Source organism: Chionomys nivalis, chromosome 22 (genome assembly GCF_950005125.1).
Source record: "Chionomys nivalis chromosome 22, mChiNiv1.1, whole genome shotgun sequence".
Classification (NCBI taxonomy): domain Eukaryota; kingdom Metazoa; phylum Chordata; class Mammalia; order Rodentia; family Cricetidae; genus Chionomys; species Chionomys nivalis.
Window position 1 is genome coordinate 48,548,847 of NC_080107.1, and position 25,529 is coordinate 48,574,375.

At 51.3% G+C, this 25,529-nt stretch overlaps 1 protein-coding gene across 2 annotated transcripts in view; it reads right to left on the reverse strand.

Moving 5' to 3' along the window:
• Window positions 1-18,658: 18,658 nt before the first annotated feature.
• Lmx1b (LIM homeobox transcription factor 1 beta) overlaps window positions 18,659-25,529 on the reverse strand; it is a 73,861-nt gene continuing 66,990 nt past the window's right edge. Inside the window, exons 3-8 of one of the 2 annotated variants that reach the window (XM_057755660.1) lie at window positions 22,940-23,172; window positions 21,143-21,324; window positions 20,905-20,982; window positions 20,695-20,761; window positions 19,116-19,259; window positions 18,659-18,816 (exon numbers count right to left, since the gene is read on the reverse strand). In XM_057755660.1, the coding sequence (XP_057611643.1) occupies window positions 18,659-18,816; window positions 19,116-19,259; window positions 20,695-20,761; window positions 20,905-20,982; window positions 21,143-21,324; window positions 22,940-23,172 (862 nt within the window). Of the gene's footprint in view, window positions 18,817-19,094; window positions 19,260-20,694; window positions 20,762-20,904; window positions 20,983-21,142; window positions 21,325-22,939; window positions 23,173-25,529 lie in introns of both variants that reach the window. The other variant, XM_057755659.1, reaches the window with a different exon arrangement.

Consider the following 25,529-nt stretch of genomic DNA (forward strand, 5'->3'; position numbering starts at 1 on the left):
AGGTGCGGAGGCACTGTCCCAGTGCGAGCAGCCCATTCCAGGGGAGTTAGGATCCGAACACAGTTCTTAGTCTGCAGACCCCCACTCGGTCTTTGCTCCACTCCAGCTGAAGCGCGCACAATTGAGCAGTCACGTACACAGCTTGTGACATGCATGGAACCAGAACCAGGAAACCAGACACTTAGCCCAGGGAACGAGGGAGTCGGTGGCTGAGGTGTGTCCTGCAACTCTGGAATGCTAGGTGTGAGGCGGGGGTGGGAGTAGGGGGTGCGGGGCGGCAGAAGGGGACCACAGCTGGAAATGGACACTTGGTTGGAGCTCGCTGGAAACCTCAAAGGCTGGATGAAGCTTTGGAACATTCTCTTTTTCTCTATTGAGTTGGAAGGAAATGTCCTGGGTCTCACGCCCTAGGGAACTCAAACACTGGCATCTTGTTAGGAGTGCTGGTCACCTAATCATGACCCAGCAAGAGTCAGCCTCCTTGGCATAGCCTCCTTGCCCACTTCCCAGCCCGGCTGCTGGGTCCTTCCCTCTTGGGTTAAAGCCACAGTCTTTATTACAGCAGGCCATCTTTTGCCAAGTCCTGTCCATCCACCCCTCTATACACCCCCCCATCTGTCCCCTCTGTCCTGTGGTCCTTCCTTTTCATTACTGCATAGTTTCCTTCCGGGGCCTCTGACGTCACGCTCTGGTGACAATGGAGCCCGGCCAGGCCTCCTAGAAGCATTTAAATGTTGCCTGCTATGCCTAGGCTAAAGCTGGAGCTCCCAGCTTATTCATGGCTCTGACCTGGCTGCCTTTGGTTTGTTCCCCTCACTTTACTAAAGAGCAAAGACTCTTTCGCGCCTCTGGAGACTATGGCTCTTTCTGCCCCCACTGCTCTCCTGCCCTTCCTTGACAGACTAACTTCTCATTACCTCACCTTCTAGTCCGGCTCAAATACCCCTGCTTGTCGCGGGCACCAGTTCCGCCGTGCTCCCACGGCTTCCATGGCCCCTTATCTCTGTTAGGGTTTGTCTGATCTCGCAGTAGACTGATTGCTTGCTGAAGGCTGAGAAAGGGGAACTCACCTAGCAGGAACCATAGGACCTGGATAGGGGAACGAGGAAACTGGCTGGATGTAAAAGGGAACCGGGCACCGAGTGGGCCCAGAGTCAGGCCGACTGCAGCTTGCTCCTAGCCTCCCCTGCGCCTGCGTCTCTAGGGCAGCAGAACTGGGGCGTGGGTGAACAGAAAGGGCCTAGTGTGCAGCTCTCACCTGTACCCACGTTGTTCTGAGCACCCTCACGCTGTCATCAAGAGCTATGGGACAGCCACCTGGAAATGAGGACTCAAGATTCAGGAATGTTCCACTTACTGCTTGTGGCTTTTGCATCTCATCTCAGAGGAGGACTGGTTGTCATGGAAACCGGGGTGCAAGAAGTGCCAGCTGGCTCCTTCCCAGGGTGGGAGGCTCACGCTGAGCAGGCTGCACAGCAGACTGGTTGAGCTGCGGAGGGCACCTGGTGCTGACTGACTCTTGGCTGGGCTGGGGCTCCTTTCATCCCCACAGGAATGTGAGAGCCCATCCCTGACCAAGCTACAACTCTCTACCCCCTCCCCCGCCTCTGAGTGAACGTCAGACCCCGCCCCCACCTCTGTGTGAGCTCTCGGCTCTGGAGAGCCCCCGCACCAGTCCTAGTCAGACTTTTCTGGTCGGCTGTGTAATCTGCAATGGGACATTTAATCAGTTTGCTTCTCTCTAAAATGGGGTTGGCAGATGCAGCCACAATATCCACTTAAGAGAAGATGATGGGCTTTGCAACCAAAATATGACAATATGGTGCATGAATGACAAGAGCAAAGCAAGAGGAGACACTCTTGGTGAACTCTGGAGCCTGTACCTAGAAAGGAAATGAGGGAACAAATGCCCCCATCCAAAACAAACAAGCAACCACAAAACAAAAACACAAACCTCAGTGTGATGGTTAGTTTTACCTATCTGCTTGTTCTGACTTAGGATCGCCTGAGAAGAGAGCCACAAGTGATGAACTCTCTGGATCAGGCTGACCTGTGAGCATGTCTGTGGGGAGATTTGTCTGAATTAACTGGTGTAGGAAGAGCATGCTCATTGTGGGCAGCTCCATTCCCTAGTCAGGTGGCCCTGAACTTTAGGAGACTGAAGGCTAGACGGTAGCAAGTAGAAAGTGAGGGTCCACGTGTTTCCTTCTTCCACTCCTGACTGTGGGTGTAAAGTTCTCAGCTCCTACCTTGACATCCCCACAACCACGGACTGTAACCTGGAATTTAAGCCAAGTGAGCCCTTTCCCTGAAGTTGACTTTTGCCATTGCATTTTATCACAGCAACAGAAACCAAACTAGGCCACATGGCAAGATGATGTAGAGCTGAAATTTAAGCATGGAGTGGAGGCAAACTGGTATTAGAAAAGTCAAGCCGAAGGTTGCTATGAATGTAGCCCCAAGGCTGGGTGAGAGGGGTGGACTTGAAACTTCTGCACTGGGCCAGAGTCTCTTAAAGGTGACTTAAGTCATCCAGGTTAGTGGCAGTCCCAGCTCCCAGCACATAGAAATGCTTCACTGTGCTTCCAAAATGCCCACAGACTGACCCTCCACAAAAGAGCACACAGTCAGTGGTTGTCAAACTACAAAGAAAGGAACCATGCTGAGTGACAAGACAATAGGCGCCCTAATACTTCAGCGCTTGGGATTAGCAAATATAGAATATAAAAATCAAGTATAAAATAAAGAAATGCAAGGTGGACACACACACAGAGAGAGCATTCAAGCATGTGCAAACATTGTCGTTGATGGTGTAAGGGTCTTCTTCGCTTGGTACACAAGCTTTACACCTGAGGTCAGAGCCCCAGAACCCACGCGACAGCTGGACTCAGTGCCCCAGCAGTGGAAGCCGTTGCTGTGCAAGGGTAGGGACAGGAGCTCAGTTCTGTGGAGCCTCCATAAATGCTGTGTGGGTGTGGCAGTCCCATTGCAATCCAACTTTGGAAACAGTGACAGGACCCTGTGCTGGTTAGGGTTTTGTTTTTGTTTGTTATTTTTTTGTCCCTTTGAAGTAAGGTAGGGTCATTTGGGAAGAGGGCATTTCAATTGAGAAAATGCCTCCATCAGATTGGCATGGTGGCAGGTCTGGGAGGTGTTTTTTGATGATTGATGTGGGAGGGCCCAGCCTGCTGTGGGCAGTGGCCACCCTGGGTGTGCCGTCCAGGATTGTATAAGAAAGCAGGCTGAGTAAGCTGTGGAGCATAAACCAGTAAGCAGAGATCCTCCATGGTCTCTGCTTAAGTTCCTGCCTTCAACTTCCTGCTCAGACTTTCCTTCATGATGGGCTTTAAGCTGTAAGCTGAAATAAACGGTTTCCTCCCCAAGTTGCTGTTGGTCATGGTGTTTATCACAGCAACGGAAAACAAGCAATGCAAACAAAAATTTCCACCCCAGAGCAAGTTGTCTGGGGAGACTAACTAGCATATTGGCAGTGTGCCTCACTGAATAGAGGACGAGCTCAAGGTTGGTTCTGATGGCAACCTTGTGCCTCCCCACGTGCACTGCAAGCCCATATACGTGTGCCCACGTACATGCAAACATGCATACACACCACACACATAAAAATGGAAAAAGAGGAGCTGGAGAGATGGCTCAGAGGTTAAGAGCATTGCCTGTTCTTCCAAAGGTTCTGAGTTCAATTCCCAGCAACCACATGGTGGCTCACAACCATCTGTAACGGGGTCTGGTGCCCTCTTCTGGCCTTCAGACATACACACAGAATAGTGTATACATAATAAATAAATATTTAAAAAAAAATGGAAAAAGAGAACAAGTATGTGCCAGCATACTCCAGGGGGCAGTATCTCCAGGGAGATGGGAGGTATCTCCAGAAACTTACTGACCAGTTAGCCTGACTTCCACAGTGGCAAAGAGACTCTGTTTCGGACAAGGCAGAGAAAGTAGACACCAGTATCTGAAAGTGGTCCTTAGCCTCCACACAGGTTCAGTAGTACGTGCACATTTGCACCCCCAAGTGTGAACAAGCACCTGCTCGTGCATGTGCGGGTACACACACACACACACACACACACAATTTCATCAGATAGGTTCAATAGCAGGTTCTGTACAGTTAAAGACATAATCATGAACTAGAAATAGATATATAAAAATTACCTAGAACACAAAGTAGCAGAGGGGTTGGCATAGGGGATTCCCGTTGGCGGAGTGGAATGGGAAGGGCTGTTATACAAAACCCACCAGGAAAAGAGCAAAGTGAGGGGGCGATGGGAAACATGCTCGCCATGACTGAGAAATTTTCACAACTTATGAGATTTGAGTTCACACCTGGATACATCGTAATAGGTTTGCAGAATATAAAAAACAAGGAGAATATCAGAATGAACCAGAGAGCCGGGGCTGGTGGTATGCACCTGTAATCTTTACACTTGGAAGGGGGAGGCAGGAGAATCAGGAGTTCCAGGTTACTCTTGGCTACACAGCAAGTTCAAGACCAGCCTGGGATATATGATACTATGAAAGCTGTCTTCTCCCTGACCTGAAAGAACTGACCAGAGAATAGAAAAACTTGAGTACCAAACAATGCCGTTTGGAATGACAGCAGAGGCATCCACAGCTCTAGCAGGAATCCTAAGGAAGTCCAGGCTGGAGAGATGCCTTGTGGTTTCCAGAGGACCAGAGCTCAGTTCCCAGCACCCAATGGCAACTCGCCACCACCTGTAGCTCCAGCTCCATGGAATCCAATGGGCTTTTCTGGCTTCTATAGGCACACATTCATATGCATAAACCCAAACACAAGGATATACACACAACACATAACTTAATATAAAAATAAAATCTAAAAAAAAAAACCCACAAAAATTATCTTTAAGGAATTTCAACTATTAAACCAATCCGAAGTAGACAATGTAACTATCAAGTGAAAGGATTATTAACTTAGATGCTTATACTTGACACAAATCTTTCGAGGACGAGAATGAAGTAAAGCCTCTTTACTTGGACCGAAACAGAAACTTTCCCAGAATTAGAATGCTTGCCTAGACAGGATTCATGAGGCCCGGGATCTGATCCCTCATACCCAGCCGTGCAGAAAAAAAAAGTAAAATTTAAAAGGAAAAGATAAAGAATATTAAATTAAACATTATTATAAGAAATAAAGAAGTTTTAGTACTATAAATGGACAACAATAGCCAGGAAAATAATTTCAAAATATGCAAAGTGATCATTGGACAGGAGTCTGGAGTCGGTAGAACCAAGATTGAGGTGGATCTCAATGTACCTCTTCCTACTGTGCTACTCCAAGCAAAGACACAATGGTAACTGTGAAAGGTTTTTGTTGTTGTTTTGTTTTGTTTTGTTGTTTTTGATTTTTCAAGACAGGGTCTGTCTCTGTAGCCTTGACTGTCCTGGAACTCGCTCTGTAGACAGGTTGACCTCAAACTCAGAGATCCGCCTGCCTCTGCCTCCCAAGTGCTGGGGCTAAAGGCATGTGCCGCCACCACCCGGATAACATTAAAGTTTTTAAATTACACAATAAACTTTAATTTGCTAAGTCAAATTTGTTAGGAATTCTAAAGGCTTACACGCAACAGTTGAGAAAATAAGTCTTTTCAGGCACATGTGGGGGACTGGAGAAAGTAAGCACACTAGAACATGGTAGACTGTGTTTTACATATCAAAATTTAGGAAGTGGTTCAGGGGGTAAAACACTTGCTGACAAACCTGATGGCCTGAACTCAGTCCCTAGAATCTATGGAAGGAAAAACCTAACTCCCGAATGTTGTCCTTTGACCTCCACATTCACAATATGGCATGTACAGCCCCACATACACTCACAATATGGCATGAACAGCCACACAGATACTCACAATATAACATGTACAGCATCACAGACACTCACACTATAGCATGTACAGCCTCACAAACACAATACAACATGTACAGCCTCACAGACACAATACAACATGTACAGCCTCACAGATACAATTCGGCATGTACAGCCCCACAGAAACTCACAATTCAGCATGTACAGCCCCACAGACACTCACAGAGACACATAAATGTGAAAAAATACAATGAATGCATTTAGAGATAAGAAAACCATCATTGGGGGCTGGAGAGATGGCTCAGAGGTTAAGAACACAGACTGCTCTTCCAAAGGTCCTGAGTTCAATTCCTAGCAACCACATGGTGGCTCACAACCATCTGTAATGGGGTCTGGTGCCCTCTTCTGGCCTTCAGACATACATGGAAGGAATGCTGTATACATAATAAGTAAATAAATATATTAAAAATAAAAAAGAAAACTATCATCATGAAAAATGTAAAAGTAGTCGGGAGTGAGTGAACACCCGTGTATCAGAGTGTACGTGGTGGAGCAAAAGTGGTCTTTGAGAGAAGCCGAGAGCCTGTGAGTGGGTAGGCACTCGGGCTGTGAACCCGCGTACAACAGGCTAACCTCGGGGCTTAAGACATTACTAAAGGAAAGAAACAAAAGCCAGTAGCACCAGAACCCATAGAAGGAGAAAGCCTCTGAAATTAATTAAAAAAATAAAGGTGTTAGTTTAAGACCAGCCTGGTCTATATAGTACGTTTCAGACTAACCAGAGCTACACAGTGAGGCCCTACCTCAAAAAAACAAAAACAATACAGCAACAAAAAACCTATATTCAAACATTTGCCCTTTAAAAGTTGAATAAAATAGATAAGTAAGCTGGGCGGTGGTGGTGCACACCTTTAACCCCTGTACTCAGGAGGAAGAGGCAGGTGGATCTCTGTGAGTTCGAGGCCAGCCTGGACTTCAGAGTGAGTTCCAGGACAGGCTCCAAAGCTACACAGAGAAACCCTCTCTCGAAAAAACAAACAAACAAAAATCGATAAGCATGCAGCAAAATGTATATAGAATATAAATAAACAAGAAATAAACAATATCGTAATTGTAAATAGAAATATTACTGTAGAGATTAGATATAACAAGAAAATATTCAGTATAATTTGTACGAATTGCTTTATGAACAGGTAAAATATGCAAATTACTTGAACTACACAACTTATTAAAGAAAAAAATAAAGAAAATAGTTGATTGAAGAAGAAGCAGAAATCCCGCCCTATAACTCTATGAAAACACCTCACACAGAACACACTGAGCTCTGAGGATCTGAAATGTTTGTGACCCAGCACTACAAAGTAATAAACATAGTATTATTAATCATAACACATTTTAAAAGTTCTTCTCTTACCAGGAATAAAAGGAAATTTTAAACTTGCAAAATTTATCAAAATCATATTTATCCAGTAATGAGTAAAAATCATCCATTCTCCCTACCAGAACAAGACAGGAATCCATGTTAGCAACCTCCCTGTCAGCGTCTTACTGCAAGTTCTGGCTAAAGGGTTTAAGAATGAAAGATAAGAAAGAGAGAAAAAAAAAGAGAAAACTTCATCATGTCTCTACATTGTAGAATTGCCTATGCATAAAAATTTCAGTCTATCTAATTTAGCAGGCTGGCTGCTCAGAATTGTTTATGAAGGTGGCAGGGTATTAGATCACTATTTGAACTTTTTAAAAAAATATTAATTTAGGCATATGCATGTATGCTTGAGTGTATTATGTGTGCCACGTGGTGCAGGGGCCAGAAGAGGCCAGAAGAGGGCACCAGATCCCCTGGCACTAAAGCTACAAGAGCTTATGAGTCACCTAGAAGTGACTCACCTAGGTCCTCCGCAGTGAATGTTTTTAACCACTGAGTCATCTCCAGTACCCAGTTTTCAAATTTAAATAGCTTTTCTCCACACTTACCTACAAAAGGATCAACTCAGGAAAAGGTAAAACTGAGAACAGTGGTGGAAAGATCCAAACGTAAGTCCAGGAAAAGAGTGCAGAGAATGATTCAGCTTTCCTGAAAAATAGCAGAAGACACAAATGCACAGGGATATTAATCATGATTCATCAACTCTTCACAGATTACCTAAAATAACCAACCATACTTCCAACCAAAACTTTAAAATTATTCTACAGGACTGGGGAGATGGCTCAGAGGTTAAGAGCACTGACTCTTCTTCCAGAGGACCTGGGTTCAATTCTCAGCAACTACCTGTTGGCTCACAACCATCTGTAATGAGCTCTGATGCCCCCTTCTACATGCAGATAGAACACTGTATGCATAATAAATAAATAAATAAATAAATAAATAAATCTTTTTTTAAAAAAAAAAGAAAGGAAAAAAAAATAAAAGTGTTGTTGACAGGGGCTGGAGAGATGGCTCAGTAGTTAAGAGCACTGACTGCTCTTCCAAAGGACCTGGTTCAATTCCCAGCACCCACATGGCAGCTCACAACTGTCTGAAGATCCAGTTGCAGGGGATCTGACACCTTCACACCAATGCACATTAAATAAACCATAAAAAATGTTAAAACAAAACAAAACAAAACAAGTGCTGTTGACAGCACTTGCCGCTCTCGGGGGACCTGAGTGCCATCGCCAGCACCCACATCAGGCAGCTCCACCTCAGGGGGTCCAACACGTTCTGGACTCCATGGGCACCTACACTCACAACTGCACATGCATGTATAAAACTAAAAAATAAATACAAGGGGCTAGAGAGATGGCTCAGGGGTTAGGAGCACTGACTGCTCTTTCAGAGGACCCAGGTTCAATTCCAAGCATCCACATGGCAGCTCACAACTGTCTGTAATTCCAAGATCTACATCATTACACAGACATATGTGCAGGCAAAACACCAATGCATATAATATAAAAATAAATTTTTTTAAAAAATAAAAATAAATCTTAAAAAAAGGAAAAAAACTTGTCAAGATGGCCAACATGAGAACGCGGGTCGCTGTTGGAAAACATTGGTTTTGTCTCATCAACTTACCCTGTGCATTGTCCTGGCTGCCCCAGTAGCACCTCCCTGGGTAGAGAGCTGGGAGGAGGTTCTGGCACATGTTCTTTAGGACCTGTGCAGAGCAGGGTACTCACTGCAGCATCACTCATTCCGGTGAAGAAGCGAAAATAGCTCAGATGTGTCCAGCAGGAGAACGGACGAATTCACAAAACATTGCACGGCCATGAATAATAAGGAAACGGAGTGTTGTAGGCAACAGGGTCTCACGGAGGCCAAGATGACCTTGGTCTGTTGTCCTGTTTCTACTTCTAAGATTTACAACTACAGCCATGCATTGCCGTGCCCTGGCAAAAACAGATTTTTATCTTCTGCATAGAGGACCCGTGTACATGAGGGCCAGGGAGATGGCTCACTGGGTAAAGGGGTTTGATCCCTGGGTCCCAGACGGTGGAAGGAGAACCAACTCATGCAGTTCCTGAAAGTTGTCCTCAGACTCCACATGTGTATTGTAGCACATATGCACACAGACACAAAGTAAACATATGAACATGAAATATATGTGTGTGTGCACATATATACATAAATGTGAAGAAACTGAGTGCCAGGCATACTGAGACATGCCTGCAACTGCGGCATGCTGCAGGCTGAAGCAACAGGGCTAGCCTGGACTACAGTGTCAGAATCCATCTTAAACAAGCAAACAAACGAACAAAAGCAAAGAAACTTTTGGAGTGGCATAGTATAACATCATTTATATAAAACTCAAAACCAACTATGACTGAGACATATATCTTTTTTTTAATATTTATTTATTTATTATGTACACAATATTCTTTCTGCGTGTATGCTTGCAGGCCAGAAGAGGGCACCAGACCTCATTACAGATGGTTGTGAGCAGCTGTCTGGTTGCCGGGAATTGAACTCAGGACCTTTGGAAGAGCAGGCAATACTCTTAACCACTGAGCCATCTCTCCAGCCCCCGACATATATCATTTTAAGTTATCAGGAAGTTTTTAAACTAGGCAGTCACTTTAACCAGCCAAGCACCAAACAGTAGTCAAAAGTAAGTTAATGATAAACATAGCACAGTAAAGTGATTTTACACACACACACACACACACACACACACACACACACACAAGCAATAACAACAAGCCAGGGCTTGAAACACAGCAGTACACATCTGAACGGCCCACATGGTAGCGGAGGAGTCCGATTGCTCCTACCAGCCTGGATGAGAAATTTATGTGATGGCAAGAAATGACCAAGCTTCGGAACAGATTTACTTCATGAGTTTGGCCAACATTTACACAGGGTACTGGTCGATGGAGAAGATACTGACAGCTGATGGAGAGACCTACACAGAGACGATCCTAACAGTCCAACGCTCTAGGTCTGGGGAGATGCTGTTTCTCTGATCTCCCACCCCCAAAGAATGGATCCTGCATAGAAAAAAAAGAGGCTTACAATGACCTCTGTAAAATATAAGGGGGCCTAGAGAGATAGCTCAACGGTTAAGAACACATGCTGCTTTTCCGGAGGACCTGGGTTCGGTTCACAGCATCCACATGTAGACTCACAACCATCCAACAACCCCAGTTGCAGAGGATCTAATGCCCTCTCTGACCGCCGCCCATCATAGGCCCACTCCTCCGCAGAGGCTGGCCTTCTCCAGCAGTGTCAAAAGTCCTTTTTCCTACTCCCTTCTTCCCTGGCCTAATAGTCACTAATTTTGGAAGCTCTTAGTGGGGTGATGGCGAGACTTTCATTCGTGATGATAAACCCCGTTTCCAACCTTCTCTCAACGCTGAAGCATCTTCTCGCGCATGCCCAGTATTTGCAAGCCACTCGGAACTCTGTGCTCCCCTCTGCAGGACAAAAGGTGCAGCTGGTGCCTTGGGGCAGCCTGGGCCGTTCCAATATGGAGCGGGGGCGGCAATCTTCTCTACGTGTTTTCCTGCTCTGTGCCTGAGCCAGTGCCCAGGAAGCACTTCCTTCGGACAGGCCACAGCTCTCTGCCTTGGCTGAGTCCTTCCTCACCTGCCCTCCGGCCATCCCGCGTTACCCCTTGGCTTGTAGCCTGGGCTGCTGAAACTGTCCTGCCCCACCTCCCCTGCCCAGAATGCAGAGTTGTAGAAAATGTGGGGTGCTCTTTTTCTTTCATCCTGGTGCCCCAGGAACGGCTGCTCACTAGCCCTGCGACCTTGAAGAGGTTCCTTCACCTCTCACAGCTGCGGCGTCTTCATCCATGCAATGCGGGTCACAATGCTACTTTGAATGGAGTTAAATGAGATAAGTGGAGCCTAACTCATGAGCAGAGGAGCCGACATTACTGATCCTGCCTTGGTCATATTATGATTGTTCCTTAGCATTGGTTGGGCACATCATAAGCAAAACAGCCAAGCCACGTCTCCTGTTGACCTTGACTGAGGGAGCAGAGAACACTGCTTCATGCAGGTCTCATGACCCTGAGAGCTGAGATGACCGGAACCTCTCTCTCTCTCAGGGATGCTATATACTGTCCACTGTACATGTCCACTACCCACTTTTTTTTTTTTTTGCTGTCTTTGGATTTGTGAGACAGTTTCATGTAGTTCAGGATGGCTTACTTTGAATTTACTATGTAGTCCAGGCTTGTCTCAAACTCACAATCCTCCTGCCTCAGCTTTCTGGGTGCTGGGATTACAGGAATATACCATTTGGCTTTAAAAACCATAATGCCTACTAGCTGGGGGTTAGATCAGTTGGTAAAATGCTTGCACATAAGTGTGAAGGTCTGATCCCCAGAACTCATACAAAAAGCTGGGTGTGGTGGTGGTGTGTTCTTGCAACCTCAGCCCTATAGAGGCGGAAACAGGAGGCTCCCTGGGAGTTTCCGGTCAGCCAGGCTAGCCTCATCAGGTGAGTCCCAGGCCAAAAAGAGACTGTCTCAAAAAACAAGGTAGCTGAGACATGCCTTAAGTTCCAGCACTCAGAAGGCACAGGCAGGTGAATCTCTGTGAGTTCAAGGCCAGCCTGGTTTACAGAGTGAGTTCCAGACCAGTTAGGGATACACAGAGAAACCCTGTCTCTCTCTCCCAAAAAAAAAAAAAAAAATCGGATGGCTACTTGAAGAGTGACACCCAGCGCCTCTGCGTGCTAGACAGGTGCTGTCAGCAAGCTACATTCTCAGCCCACGTTTGTAATTTCGCTTGCTCTCCAGGAATGCCTGGCAATGTCTCGTTGGATATTCTTGCAAAGAAAATACCTCCAATTTCTCCTCTTAAACACCAGTTCAAACTGTGTTCCCTACAGAACGGGGTGGCATCACAAAATTGGGATCTTCATCTACTAGATGGAATGTGTCTCCTAGGATGCAGATGCTGGCGTCCGTGTTCCTGTGGCAGTGCTAGGAGGTGCTGGAACCTTCAGGAGTGTGGTCCTGGGAGTAGTATTGATGTCTGGCAGAGCACTGCCCTCCCATAGTTCTCAGGCCCTGGGGAGGGGTCACTGTAAGCCCGACTGACCCTCCAGTTTCTGTAACATGGAATTCTTATAGTTGCTTCTCTATGGTGTGGGGCAGGGAATTGCCAGTACCGTGCCTGACATGGACCCCCTAGTGCCTGGCACTCATTCACCATTCCCCCCATGGCCATCTTCAGGCTTCTCGGCAGTCCGGTCTGCAAGCACTGGGAGCCCGCGGATGATGGTCTGTCCAACTCTCGAGTGCCACCTAGTGGCTTGATGAATTACTACAGGTTCAATGAAGAAAGTCTGGCTGGTTGGTCTTGGGATTTAGTAGCTCCTAAAATAGAGGGTGAAGTGAGTAGGGAGTTGTCCACAGAAAACCACATGAATGCTCTGTCACACAGGGAGATGTTCCTGCCAGATTTGGTGCTAAGGACGTTTACTTTGTCACTTGATGATGAGTTTTCCGAATGAAAATGTGGGGGTTCCTGGGACCCTGGCAGGGAGATGCAGGGCTCCAGGCCTTGGACAACGTGCATGCATATTCTTCATCATCATCACCACCTCCTCCTCCTCCTCCTTCTTCTTCTTCCTTCATCTTCGTGTTCATTCGAGAACACAAACGTTTCTTTGTATTATACAGCAATTCACAGTGTGCTGACTTGAACCCTGCTGGTCTGGAGCCTGGGGCATGTCAGTTGTCCCCCTTTTCCCGCCTGACCCTGGCATGCCCTGTGTGGACACAGGTGCCCTCAGGATCTCCCTTCTCCATGTTTGACCTTCAGACTCAAAGTACAAGTGGGGTGTGCCTTACCTCCATGCCTTTTGAGGCTCCTGCGACAGCCTCAATCCTTCTGTTCCCTCTTTCCAAATGTCATTCTACTCTGAGCTCTTTGGGATGCTCAAGCCAAGCACTTCCTCTTCCAGAAGATGTCCCTGGAGTCCCAACACTGTGGTGACCCCTCCCCACATTGAACCACTATGTCTTTCAAGTAACTAGCTGTTCATGCTTGACCCAGGAGACCTGGGCTGTGGAAGAAAGAGAAAATGGGGATGGGCACCCCAGGCCCTATTCTCCACCTCCAGCCAAGTGTGGAGGTTGGATTAGAACTCAAAGCAGCAAGCAGAATGCCCTGCAGTGTCTTGGGGGCAAGTCTGCCTGGCATAGTCTGGGGACACTGAGAAGCCATCATCCTCCAGGACTGGGGACTTTGAGGAAGGGAATCCCCCTACTCCATGCCTTCACCTGGACTGGGTGAGGGGGGAGGTGACAGGCAGGTGGCAAGGGATCAGTGGATTAGCCCAGCCCTCAGCCCCACATTTTTTAGTGACAGGATTTTAGACATTGCTGTAGGCTAGAGAGTTGGCAGCCACCAAGGCTGTGTAGTCCTGTCTCCCAGCTGCACAGTTTGGGCCATGTGCCTTAGATTTTCTGAGTCTCTGTGAGTAGGAGAATTACCTTGTTTCCAGGTGTCTGGTCTGGCCTTGGAGGATCAGATCCTAAGGCCGGGAGCAGAGGGCCTGATAAGAGCAGCTGGGGTGGGGGAGGGGGTGGTAAGGCTGAAACGTTTGTGAACAAAGCTACATTACAATCTTGGTTTTGTTCCCGTGTTAACTTTGTCATAATGAGCTGTCACCTTCTCCATTGAGCCTCAATTTCCCCTCTGAAGTCTGGGATCCTGCTTTTCAGGGTTGTTGGGGGTACAAATGAGGAAATGGAATCTCTGGAGGTGCTTAGCTATCAGAATTACCCAAATATCCCGCTCAGCAGAGGCTGTGGAGGAGTAGGCCTCTAGGGGGCGCTGGTGCTCACTGGCAGAGTAAGATCTCTATGGTGAATCTCAGGTGGCCCTGACAGCCACCGGAGCCACTTCATTTGCGAGCTCTGTTCCCTGGCTAAACTGCCCATCTATACCTCAGTGAAGAGAACCCACACTTGGCCTCGAGCTCCCTGGGGGCCCAGCTGTGGTCCACATCATCCCATCTGGGGACATTCCTGGCATGCTTTCTGCTCACATGTCTCAGCCCAACGACACCCATCTTGTACCCCAGTAGCAATGACCAGAAACCTAGCTGTCACCTGCACACTTTGAGGGTCTGGACTTCCTTGCTCTCCACAGGTACCACTCTGGTCTAAGTTGCTGTCATTTCTCTCCTCAGTGGCACAGCTGACCTTCTGTCCCCATTCACTTCTCCTAGGTCAATCACATATCTTTTCTGCTCAACAGCGTTCTTTCCCCAGTCCCCAGCCTTGGCTTCCTTTCTGGTTAGGACTCTCAGGTTCTGCCTTCTCCAAGGTGTGTACACCTGGACCACACCCAGACACCCCTCTTACCCAGCTCCCCATCCAACTAGGTAACTAGATCTCGGCTGAATGGCTTCTTCCGGGAGGCCTTCCCTGAAGCTCACTGCCATGAGACAGGTGGCCCTGGAGCAGGGTTCCAGTGTTCCTCACCAGCACTGTGCTAGGCTTTCTACGTCCTTGGGGGTGACCGTCATTTCCCTGCTTCCCAGCCTGGCTGAATGAAGGGGTGGGGTGAGTGAATGCTGGGTAACTGGACAGGGAGAATGGTGGTGGCTGGCTGTGTTGGGCTCAAGGCCGAGATGGCAAGGGGCTGAGGCGGCACAAGGAGGGAGGGGGAAGGGAGGTGGAGTTGGGCAAGACCAGGGTCCCTCCCCCATGAAAGTGTCCATGACTCACTGCTCCTGGAAGCCACTGGGAAGTCCAGCAGTGTCATAGCAGGCCCCTCTTAGACCCAGCTCCCATCCCCCAAGGAGAGGCCACACAGGCGTGTACTGGTCGTTTATTTACAAATATACCAACATCTCATCTTTTTCTTGTTGTTTCCATTTTCTGCTTTTGTGGGAAGAGGCAGGTGAGTGGAAGGCAGGGGTGGTGATGTGGTAACGCTAATAAATAATTTAACAATGACAAGTTATTAAATAAAATGTATGTGGGGATGGCAGGCAGGCAGTCTGTACAAGGTAAACAGAATAGGATGGGAGGCCTGGCCCCAGCCCAGCTGCAACGTACTCCCTCCAGCGGGACCCCAGAGCGGGGCGGTAGTCCAGAGACCATTGGCAACTGCCCCATCAAGGGTCTGAAGGGTCCTTCCTGCTTCCCTGCTCCAGGCCACGTGTGAGCCTCCTTGTGTCAGGTGTGAGTGTGTGCATGTATGTGTGTGAGTGTGGTGGCCCTTCCCCACAGCAGTCAGCCCTGGGCTGCAGCGTCCCCCTGGTCCTAGGGGGGCCCAGAGCTCTGAGTCCATCTTCCCCCATGTTCCCTGACTGAGCAGGGTGGATGCCCAGGTAGACTGGGGAGTGGCCTCACTTCAAAGGGATGTCCCTAAAGGAGGAGAGGCTGTCTTTCTGCTGGGGCTACTCTATCGTGGCATTCCTCCCAGTCCGCACTCCCTCCAGGAAGCCTCCACGACAGCAGGCTGCCTGTGCCACCCCGTGGGACCCTCACACCTAGTGTGGAGCCTGTGTGCGGCCTCCTGCGAGTCTCTGAGGGCAGCAGAGTATTGGGAAGCTTCCTGGAATGAATCCATAAATAGGGCAGTGGCTGAGACAAAGCCTGGGTACTTGTCACTCCTGTGTTACACCTGGGAAGGCTCCTTCCTCCGCCTGAGCCTCAACACGCCACATCCCTAGGCAGGAGCTGGGAGTTGGTTTTCTTTGCGCTAACCCTACCCATTTCTCACTTTCTGCCTCCCGCATCCCTCTGTTCCTTCAGGCTGCAGGCTAACTCTCCCAGCCCCTCACCATTTCTGTTGCCCTCAACTCCCCAGCCTGAGGGGGGTTGCTAACAAGACCTGGGCAGGACTGAGGCAAAGGCTGCCTCTGCCCACAGAACAGTTCAGGGCTGGCATGGGCTCCTGCGTCTCAGCAGGGCACAGCCATAATGAAGGAATCCTGAGAACAGCTGCCAGGGCATCTCCGGTGTGATGGCTGAGGTACCTCCTCTGGTGACTTACGGAGTGTCCTGATAACATCTTCTGCCTGGGGATAGCAGTGGGCAGGGCTGGACTTGGGGTCTGGAGGCCCAGAGCAGCAAGGGAGGATGCTTAGGGAGCAGCAGGTGTGAGGCACACTGGTCCCTGGTGGGGCTACTCAAGAGATAAGATGGGGACAAGCCTACTCTCCTTTTCCAGGAAGGGAAGATGCTTAGGGGCCAGCAGGTGTGAGGCACACTGGTCCCTGGTGGGGCTAGTTAAGAGATAAGAAGATGAAGACAAGCCTACTCTCCTTTTCCAGGCTGCAGTTCTGGCATGACCTGCTGGGGGGCCTTGAGCACAGCCCTGCCCCTCTCCTGTCTCAGGTTTCCTAGCTGCCGCAGAAGGGATGACCTACACAGCCCACTGCTGTTGTGTCTCCCAACTTAAAACATGGTTAAGAGCAGCAGGCCGGACCTCCCAGGAGCTGGTATCCACCCTGGGTCCACCTCAAGTATTCCCTGTGTAATTCAGTCAGGAGCCTGTGCCGGAGTGGGGAAGGGTAAATCCCAGGAGAGGGACACAGGAGGGCTATGGTGGCAGCTGCTCTTCCCCGTTGACTCCATCTTGTGGCATCTGAGTGGGTTAAGAGTGTCTGAGAACAAATCCACACAACTTAACCAGCCAGACACAGGTGCCCAAAGTGGAGAGAGAGAGAGAGAGAGAGAGAGAGAGAGAGAGAGAGAGAGAGAGAGAGAGAGAGAGAGAGAGACTCATCGTTATGTGCCCACGGCTATAATGTGTTGGGACATTAAAATTCAGCATTAGATGAGAGACACAATCCTGGGTGTCTGGCCCAGGCCTGTCGGGGCCCAGCGGAGGTTGCCAAGGAGAGATCCACTATTGCTTCTGCTTTGGGCAGCAAGAGTCCAGGAGACACGGGGCTGGGGTGACACAGAGGCTAAAACGCTGGTGGGCTACATACCATGCAGGGGCACTGCGGGGAGCCCCTCAGGGCTGACCTCTCACCCAGCTCAGAGTAACGCCCCAAGCTTGCTGAGCCAATGGAAGGAAAGGCAACTGGGTACAGTCCATGGGCTCTAAGCAATCAGTCTCACAGCGGTATTGTGGCTTGTCAGTGCCTGTGTGAGGCCCAAAGACTCATCACAGAGCAAGGGTGGACTTCCAAAGTAGACCTAAACCACCTGCTGGATCTCAGATCTTAGCAGAGGTGCAGGAGCGGTGTGAGCTGGCTAACGTCAGGAGGGAAGCTTGGTCACACAGTCCCACATCTGCACAGGAGGCAGGAGCCCTGCCAGCATCCAGCCTCAGCTAAGAAGAGGAGACTAAGGGTCAGGAGGGGCCACAGAAGGGCAGCTAGTCCCGTCAAAGAACAAGGGCGAAGGGTCAATGCGGGTTAGACTCTTGAGGTCCTTGGCATCTGAATCCTCTGCTGCGGCCTGATTCCGCCTGGTTCTGTGGGGTCCATCTCTGGCCTGGGACTCTGTGATGCCCTTCTATCCTGGAAGTCCTGATCCATACAGAGCCTGGGCTGCACCAGGCTCACCTGCTCACACCCAAAGCCTCCTCCTTCTTTCTCTCCAGTTGCTCTCAGAGGCGGCCCTGTCCACTGACCTTACTGCCCCCAGATTGTAGAGTGGGAGTCACCTCTTCTACACGCGTGTGTGCGCACACCCAGGTGTATACGCATGTGCCTACAGATGTGTGTGCCTGGACATGTGCATCTCTGTCCCTTTGGGTCCCTCTGGGCTCTGTCCACATCAGTCTGCTTGTTTGTGACTCCTAGTTCAACAGGGCCAAAGAGCCTGTTGCCCCTGCTTGGTTCCTCCTCTCCTCTGCCCCAGCCTAGGGCTGGGGACAGTGACCCTGGGCCTCCTAGGACCCAGAAACCATCCCCTGCGCTGACCAGAAGCGCAAATGGTCACCTGCGCAGGACACCCGTATAACTGTTTCTCGGGTACCAGGGCACTGTCCCAGAGCTGGCCTTGTAGGGACAATAGAGGTTGGCTGGAAACAGAATGTAAAAAAAAAAAAAAAAAAAAAAAAAAAAAAAAAAACTAGAACAAATATAAGTTTCCCAAAAAAAAGAGGCGGGGAAAGGAGGTGATGGAGTCAAAGGGCTGGGAGGCGAGTGGCTGTCCAAGAGCTCTGGGTCCCCAGGGGTCACAAGGTCTCCGTGGGCAGGACAGAGTCCCTGCCCAGGCTGCACCCATCTGCCTGTCTGGCTGTGCCCAGTGGGCACTTGAGCCAGGTCCGGCTGGCCGAGGGGAGGGCACCGTATGGCTGTCTGTAGAGTCTGAGCGGGTGGCGGGCTGGGGGGCCGGCTGGCTGCAGAGGCCTGTGGTCCCACCCTAGGCCCAGGCCCAAGCGTCCATGCGGCCCAGCTGGCTCTCAGGAGGCAAAGTAGGAGCTCTGCATGGAATAGAGCCGGTCGATGGGGTTCCCCACGCGGGCCTGCAGGGAGCCCACGTCAGAGGAACCGAGGAAGCAGTCGCTGAGGCTGGTGAGGGAGGTATCGCTATCGATGTCGTGGAAGATGGAGTCGTTCCCTGTGGGGTGCAGAAGGGACGTCAGGACCTGGGTGTGGGCCACGGCACCGGGGGTTCCTGGCAGCCCCGCAGGCTCCATGGCCAGGGGTTATGGGTAAGCCAGCCAGCTGGGGCTAGGCCCTTCCCATCGGGGGCAGGAGTGCTGGCAATGTTGGTTGGACTGCCTGGGCCGTGAGCCCTCGGCTGTGGGCAGCAAGAACTGTCTGTCATAGACTCTGTCTGCCCGGCTAGGCAAGGACAGAGAGCAAGCTGGGGCGGATGCGGGTGGGGTAGCTTACCATACGGGTTCATGTGGTCACCTGGCATTTGGGGCGGCGTGAGGCCCTGCTGGAAGGGGTCGCTGCTTCCGTAGGGGCTCTGTTCCATGGCCACGATCTGTTGCTGCGGGGGTGCCAGCGGCGTGTAGGAGGCCATCATGCCCTCCATGCGACTCGACAGGACCTCTGAGGACAATGAATGCCGTCACCAGCTGGTCCTGCCTATCCTGTTCTGGAATTCCCTTCAGAGGCTCCCTGGAGCCCCGTGACTCCCATTCTAGATGCACCTTCTACCTTCCCTCTCTGGGTCCCTCCCCGAAAGACTTCCCATGGCTCTGTCTTCTACCTGCTCTAGCTACAAGAGCACGGACTGGAGAGGTGGCAGGCTATGCTGACAGTAGCCATGTCCCATGGTTCACCGTGCAGGGGCACTAAGATGGAACTCAAGCCCAGGAAGGCTTCTTGGGAAAAGTCCTCACCCCAGAAGAACCTAAAGAACCACCAGGAAGGGATATGGCAGGCTGGGGAGGGGATGGTCTCCCCAGTGGGACTGAAAAGATGGTTGGACAGGCTGCTTTAGGATGGGATGCAGCAGGCTTCCCTCTGGGGCTGTCTGAAGCAAGGAAGGTGCTGTGGAGAAATGTTGGGGGGCTGGATCTGTTCAGGGGAACGGGAAGTGGGGGAGATCCTGGGGGCCCTGTCAACAATACTCAAAGGGGGAAAAAATCGGTGGGTGGCAACCACTCCCCAGATGGTGACGGAACAGAGGGAAAGGCGGGGATCAGAGGGGCCACGGGCAGGGAGGTAGAACCAAATGGACTCTGGAGAGAGAGCAGGGAGGATTCTGGGTAGCATCTAGGAGGGAGTAGGGGACACTGGAGAATAAAGGATGCTGTTCTTCAAGAACAAGCCCGGGGATCCTGGCGGCTGGAGGCGGAAGACTGGCCTTAGGGGCCTCTAGGGGAAACAAGGGATGTGAGGTTTTAGAACCTTGTTGGTAGGTCCCCAAGCCCAGGCTAGGGTCTGTCTGAGGGTGCCTAGCATCTTCCTAGGGCCACCTGTTCCCCTGTCCGCTCCACCACAGTGGTGGTCTCTGGAGCTCTCTGCACCTCCCACCCTCTATAATGTCCAAGTCTCCCTGTCTCCGTGTAGACATGGAGGCCATCCCTGGCCCAAGTCGTTGGTCCGAAACAGACTTCTGAGTGAAGACTTCTGCTCCATGGACTGGCTCTTGACTGCTAGTGGCAACTCACCACGGGCTTCCCCATACCTGCCCCCCAATTTTCTGGAGGCGCTCTCACAGAATGAGTGAACAGCAAGCATATGTCACTGCTAACAGGGCAGGTTGGAGCCCTGTGTACAGGCAGCTTTGTCCCTTGCTAGTAGTGTGATCCCAGAAGGTCCCTGGATAGCCCCAGAGTTTCCTCATGAGGTATCCTGTCAGTCCCGGCCTCGAGGGAGTCGATGAGTGTGGAGGGATGAGAGCTATCTTCCAGGGTGGGTAGGATATGGGGAAAGAGCCTCGCCATGCTGAACACAAGAGGACAGCAGTGACTTTCACAGTAGACGCCCTGACAACCCTTCCATTGCAACCTCTGCTCCCCATGTCCCTGGGGCTCACCTTGGCCCAGCCGCTGGGAGTTCTGCTGTTCCTGCTGTTGCTGGTGCCGCCGGGCCAGCTTCTTCATCTGCAGGGAGACAAGCCAGGCACCCCCTCAGTCTCAGCCTGCATGCCAGACTCCCTTTATGTCCCTCACCCTGTCAGGACTCTTCCTGCCCATCCCCATTCCCAGGTGTGCCCTAGAGCACTGGAGTAGCAGGGACCTCTCACCTTTGCTCTTTGGTTCTGAAACCAGACCTGGACCACACGCACGCTGAGGCCTGTCTCTGCTGCCAGCGTCTCTCGGACCTGACCCAGAGAGAGGGAGACAGGTCAGGTCGGTGTAGATGGCAGCTGGGAGGTGGAGGGATGGAGGGACACTCCTGTCCCCAGCGATAGCAGTGGGTCTTGGAGGAGGAGCTGGACCCACAATAAGCAAAAGAAAGATGTGGGCTTCAGAACTCCTCACCTTCCGACAGGGCTTGGAGGAGACCTCAAAAGAAGCCTTGAAGGCTCTCCGCTGCTGCGTGGTGAGGATGGTCCGGGGCCTTTTGGGCCTTCTCGGGTCCTTCCCGTCGTCTCCACTGCCCTTACTCTGGCTGCCCTGCCCCTTTGCCGGCTTCATGTCTCCATCTTCGTCCTCGCTCTTCACTGTGGAATACACAATCCAACCCGTCAGTCCGCGCTTTGAACCTTTAGATGAAAATTCCTTCACCACTTAATGACCCCAGGATAAAGTTGTCCGTCTTTGCTGGGCCTTCATCTCCTGCTCCCTGCACGTCCCATAACCCTAATACATACTCCTCAGTCTCTCCTTCTGGGCTCAGCCTGGTCTAACTGCTGACCACAGGTTTTCCTATGGTGTCCAAAGTGCAGGTGCCCATGGACTCAGGGAGACAGTGAATCAGGCCCCTGTGGGGACCAGGACCCAGGTGCCTCAGGAAGACACACTAGAGTGTGTGCAGGATGCTGATGCTCACACACAAGGGCAGATCTGCTCTTACATGTCTCTGAAGGCCAGCAGCCTCCTGTACAGGCATGTTGCAACTATGGCCCAGGCTGGCCCTGGCTTCCCCAACTCATCATGTTTGAAACCCACCTTCCATTGGCCTCTGAGGGTCATGTGTCAGCTGGGGACCAGGGTGAAAAGAGAAGGGTATCAGGAGCCTTCTTGAGACTTTCAGGGACTAACAACTGACAAAGACCCAGGGGCCAGGCATCCTCACAGGAGGACTTAGAACCACGATGTTCAAGCATGTGCACACATGTACAGTGTGCTCACTGGTGGTTACACACACCTGCATCTTGACACAGAGACCCACATATGTGCTGCTTAGAGACACTTAAAATCATGGGCCCACAGAGGCCTGTACCCACAGGCAGGAACACATACGTGCCAAGACACATGTGGCATGAAAAAACATGTATGCACACCCAGCAACACACATACCGCTTCCATGACTCCAGAGTTTGGGGCCTTAGAGAGTCAGGTACATGGCCGAACTTCCTAACAACCATCAGCTTCCAACACCCCTCACTGGAACCTATTCCCTCCCTAGTTCCACCTTCTTTGGAGGTGAGCCCCACGGAGCACTGCAATCCTTTCTAGCACATCTGTAAGCTGGCCCAGTGCCCTTCCCTTCCGTGGGAGTGCTGGTGGCCACAGGGATGCTGTCACAGTGTCTTGTCCAGGGATGGCCAGCAGCAGATACATGAGGACCCTGCCACACTGAGGCCCAGACATTGGGACCCTGGCAATGGCAGACACTCTCCGCATGGGCAGAAGCCATCCCTGTGGGTTTAGGGTGCCTCAAAGGAAAGGCCAGTTATCAGGAGCGACAGGGTGCCAGCTGGACTTCAGCCCTTGCCAGAGAGCAAATGTCTGCATGCACAGTGCATGTGTTTATATAAACATGCATGTGCAGCCTGAGTGTGCTGGTTAGCTTCAGAGATATGAAACATGTACATGCATGTGTGTGTGCCTAGGGTGAAGCTTTGCATACTTGGGTGTGTGAGCACATGTCCCCACATATGGGCACATGGGGTGGTGTCTCTATGGCACTGGGTACATGCGTGGTCAGATAGGCACGCAGGTGTGTGTGCCCTGGCGCTGGCACCCAGATAAGTACTAGGGTGGCATGCAGGGATGGATGTGGCACCTCAGTGCTGGCTGGACATGTGTGGGGGTGCAGGTCTGTGGAGCTCAGACGCCCCTCTCCAGCATCCCACTGAGCCATGTTCTGCAGCTGTCCCAGCCCAGGCTCACCAGAGTCTGACTCGTCAGGGCTCACGGAGCTGAGAAGATCCTTCTCCTTCTCATAGTCACCCTTGCACAGCAGCTGGCCCTCCTTGAGCACGAATTCATCACCCTTGCGCAGCTGCCTCTCGCACACACAGCAGCAGAAGCAGCCCAGGTGGTACACGCACTCGAGCGCCCGCATCACGAATTCAGTAGGTGCAATCTTCTCCATGCAGCCGCTGCATTTTGCCGCGAAGAGCCTGGAGGGCATGGAGGAGGCACAGGCTGGGCTGAGAGAGTCTGCCTAGCCCAGGGCATCTCCCTCTGCCACTCAGGCAGATGGGTGGAGGGGAGGGGGCGGGGACACACCCTCCTCTTTTGAACCACGGGGACCGGTCAGCTCTGCTTCTGGGTCTTCCCGCTCAGTCATGAAGGACACTAGAGGGCAGTGTTCAGGGTCCGCCTCACTCCCTGACCACTAGCCTCCTTCACCCCCATAGTCAAACAATCCCATTTTGCCCTGCCCTCCAGTCTGGACCCTTCTCCGCACCCTGGGCTCCCAGTCCTCAAAGCTTTCACCTTTCCTCGTCTGTGCCCAACACAGGACCCAGGAGGCTCTTTGGAACGCATTCCAAGCCCATTCTTTCCTGACCCAGTCTTCCATAGCTCCCTCGTGCCCCTAGAAAACATCCCACCTCACCACCCTTGGCTCCCTGGCTGTAATCCCTCAGGACAGCCATGGGGTCTCCAGAGTACACTCGCAGCAGCCACTGGGCATGTTCTGTCCCTGCCCCTTGGCTTGGTGCCACCTCTCGTCCCTTCATTTCAGCATGGGCATGGTTTGCCGAAGCAGGGCTAGTGGCTGTACTCAGCATGTTACACATGCATGTCACCTGATTGCGATGGCCCTTGAAACCAGAGAGACCCGGCCCCATTTTAGGGATGAGGAAAAGGAAGAGCAGACTGGAGTTCCTCTTGCTCGGAGCGCATGTGATGTAACAAACAGCTCCCAGTGTGGGCTGATGCAGGCGTTCATCGTCCCAGTGGGCTCTGTGGCCCATCCATCCAAGGGCCCGCCCGCCCGGATGGGTCTCCATGGCCCTGCCTGGTTTGGGCTGGAGGGTCCTGCTGGTCTGCTGACCACTCCTCCCACACTTCACCCTGTCACGTGCCTGCTCTGTGGGAACCCAGCCTCAACAACACTTTGATGGAAAAATTTATGAAGAATCAAATTATTGCTGCTGGGAGGGAATTAAAACCATTTTTCATTCCCCGCATCCCCGGGCCACGTCTGCGGGCGCCACCTTGGGAGCACCGCACGTCCCATCCCTCTTTATGGCCCGCCATCACGGGCACAGATTACAGCTGCAATTCTCTGCTAATCGGTTCTGGAGCAGGGACAGCCGTAAACACCAGGCTCCAGCCCTGCCTCCCTTCCCGGGGCTGCCATCAGCACCGCCCACGACAAAATGCTGTGGGGCAGTGGACAGAGATTCCTCCTGTTCTGTTGCTTCCCTGGCACTGGCCAGAGCACTCAGTCTGGGGGCAACCCCCATACCCACCTCTCTTCTGTCTGGAAGACTCCTATTTAACCTGCAACACCCAGCTCCAATGCTTCCTTCTCTGGGAAGCCTTCTCTGATGCTGCCCTATTCGAGGGCCCATGCCTCCCCTGCCTGCCTCTGAACTTCCTTACTGCCTGAGGTTGCTCTGCTGCAAAATGGGGACAGCAGAAGACAATCCTGAGGATGTGACAGCATTGAGTATCGGAGTCAGCAGGAAGCCATCATGTAGGTCTTCAAGAGGGTTCAACTCTAGTGGAGTGGGGATACCTCAAAGCAGGTTGTGGCTTTTTCCAGGTTCTCAGGGGGCCTCTATGTACATTTGTGGTGTGGATATGCAAAGTCCGGGTGTGGGACTGAGGGTCAGAACAGGTGCTCAAGGCAAGTGGGAACCCTCTAGAGCCAGCTCAGCCTGTACTTTGAAAGGAAGGCACAGACTGGGTAATTTTGTTCAGGGCCCCGGCCTCCTTCCCGGCCCCTCAGTTGCTCTGCACCTGACCAAGGTGCCCAGTACAGGCTGCAGGGATCTGAACAGATGGGTATCAGCCAGGTCCTGGCCAGCTTGGCAGGCCCAGGTCCCAGGCACATCTCGTGGGCTCCAATGCACACATCTTTTGAGGCTGCAGAGAAGCAGCAAGCAGGGTGTGTGCTGGGGGGTGACCTGCATTCAGTGACTATGCCACCAAGCTGGCACTCCCGCATTCAACAGCCACACTAATGCCTTGGCAGCAGGGGGTGGATTGCGACTTTCTCCAAGCTTATCAACACAATCTATTATTAATACCCCTCCAAAGGCTCCAGCAGCCGTTTCCAGGCCGCACAGCCGCTCGGGGCATCATCTGTTATCTAGATTGCAAGAGCCTGGGAAATAAAACAAACGGCACACACTTTATAAACGGAATGTGCCATCCTTTCGGTCTCCAAGCATCTCTCCGCCCAATAAAACATCGGGGGGCACGTATGAAATACTCACTCCCAATTACGGGGCCGGCTTTGTCTGCCATGCAGGGATAGAGTGAGGGCTACACTCGGGTGCATGTGTATGTATATGGGGGT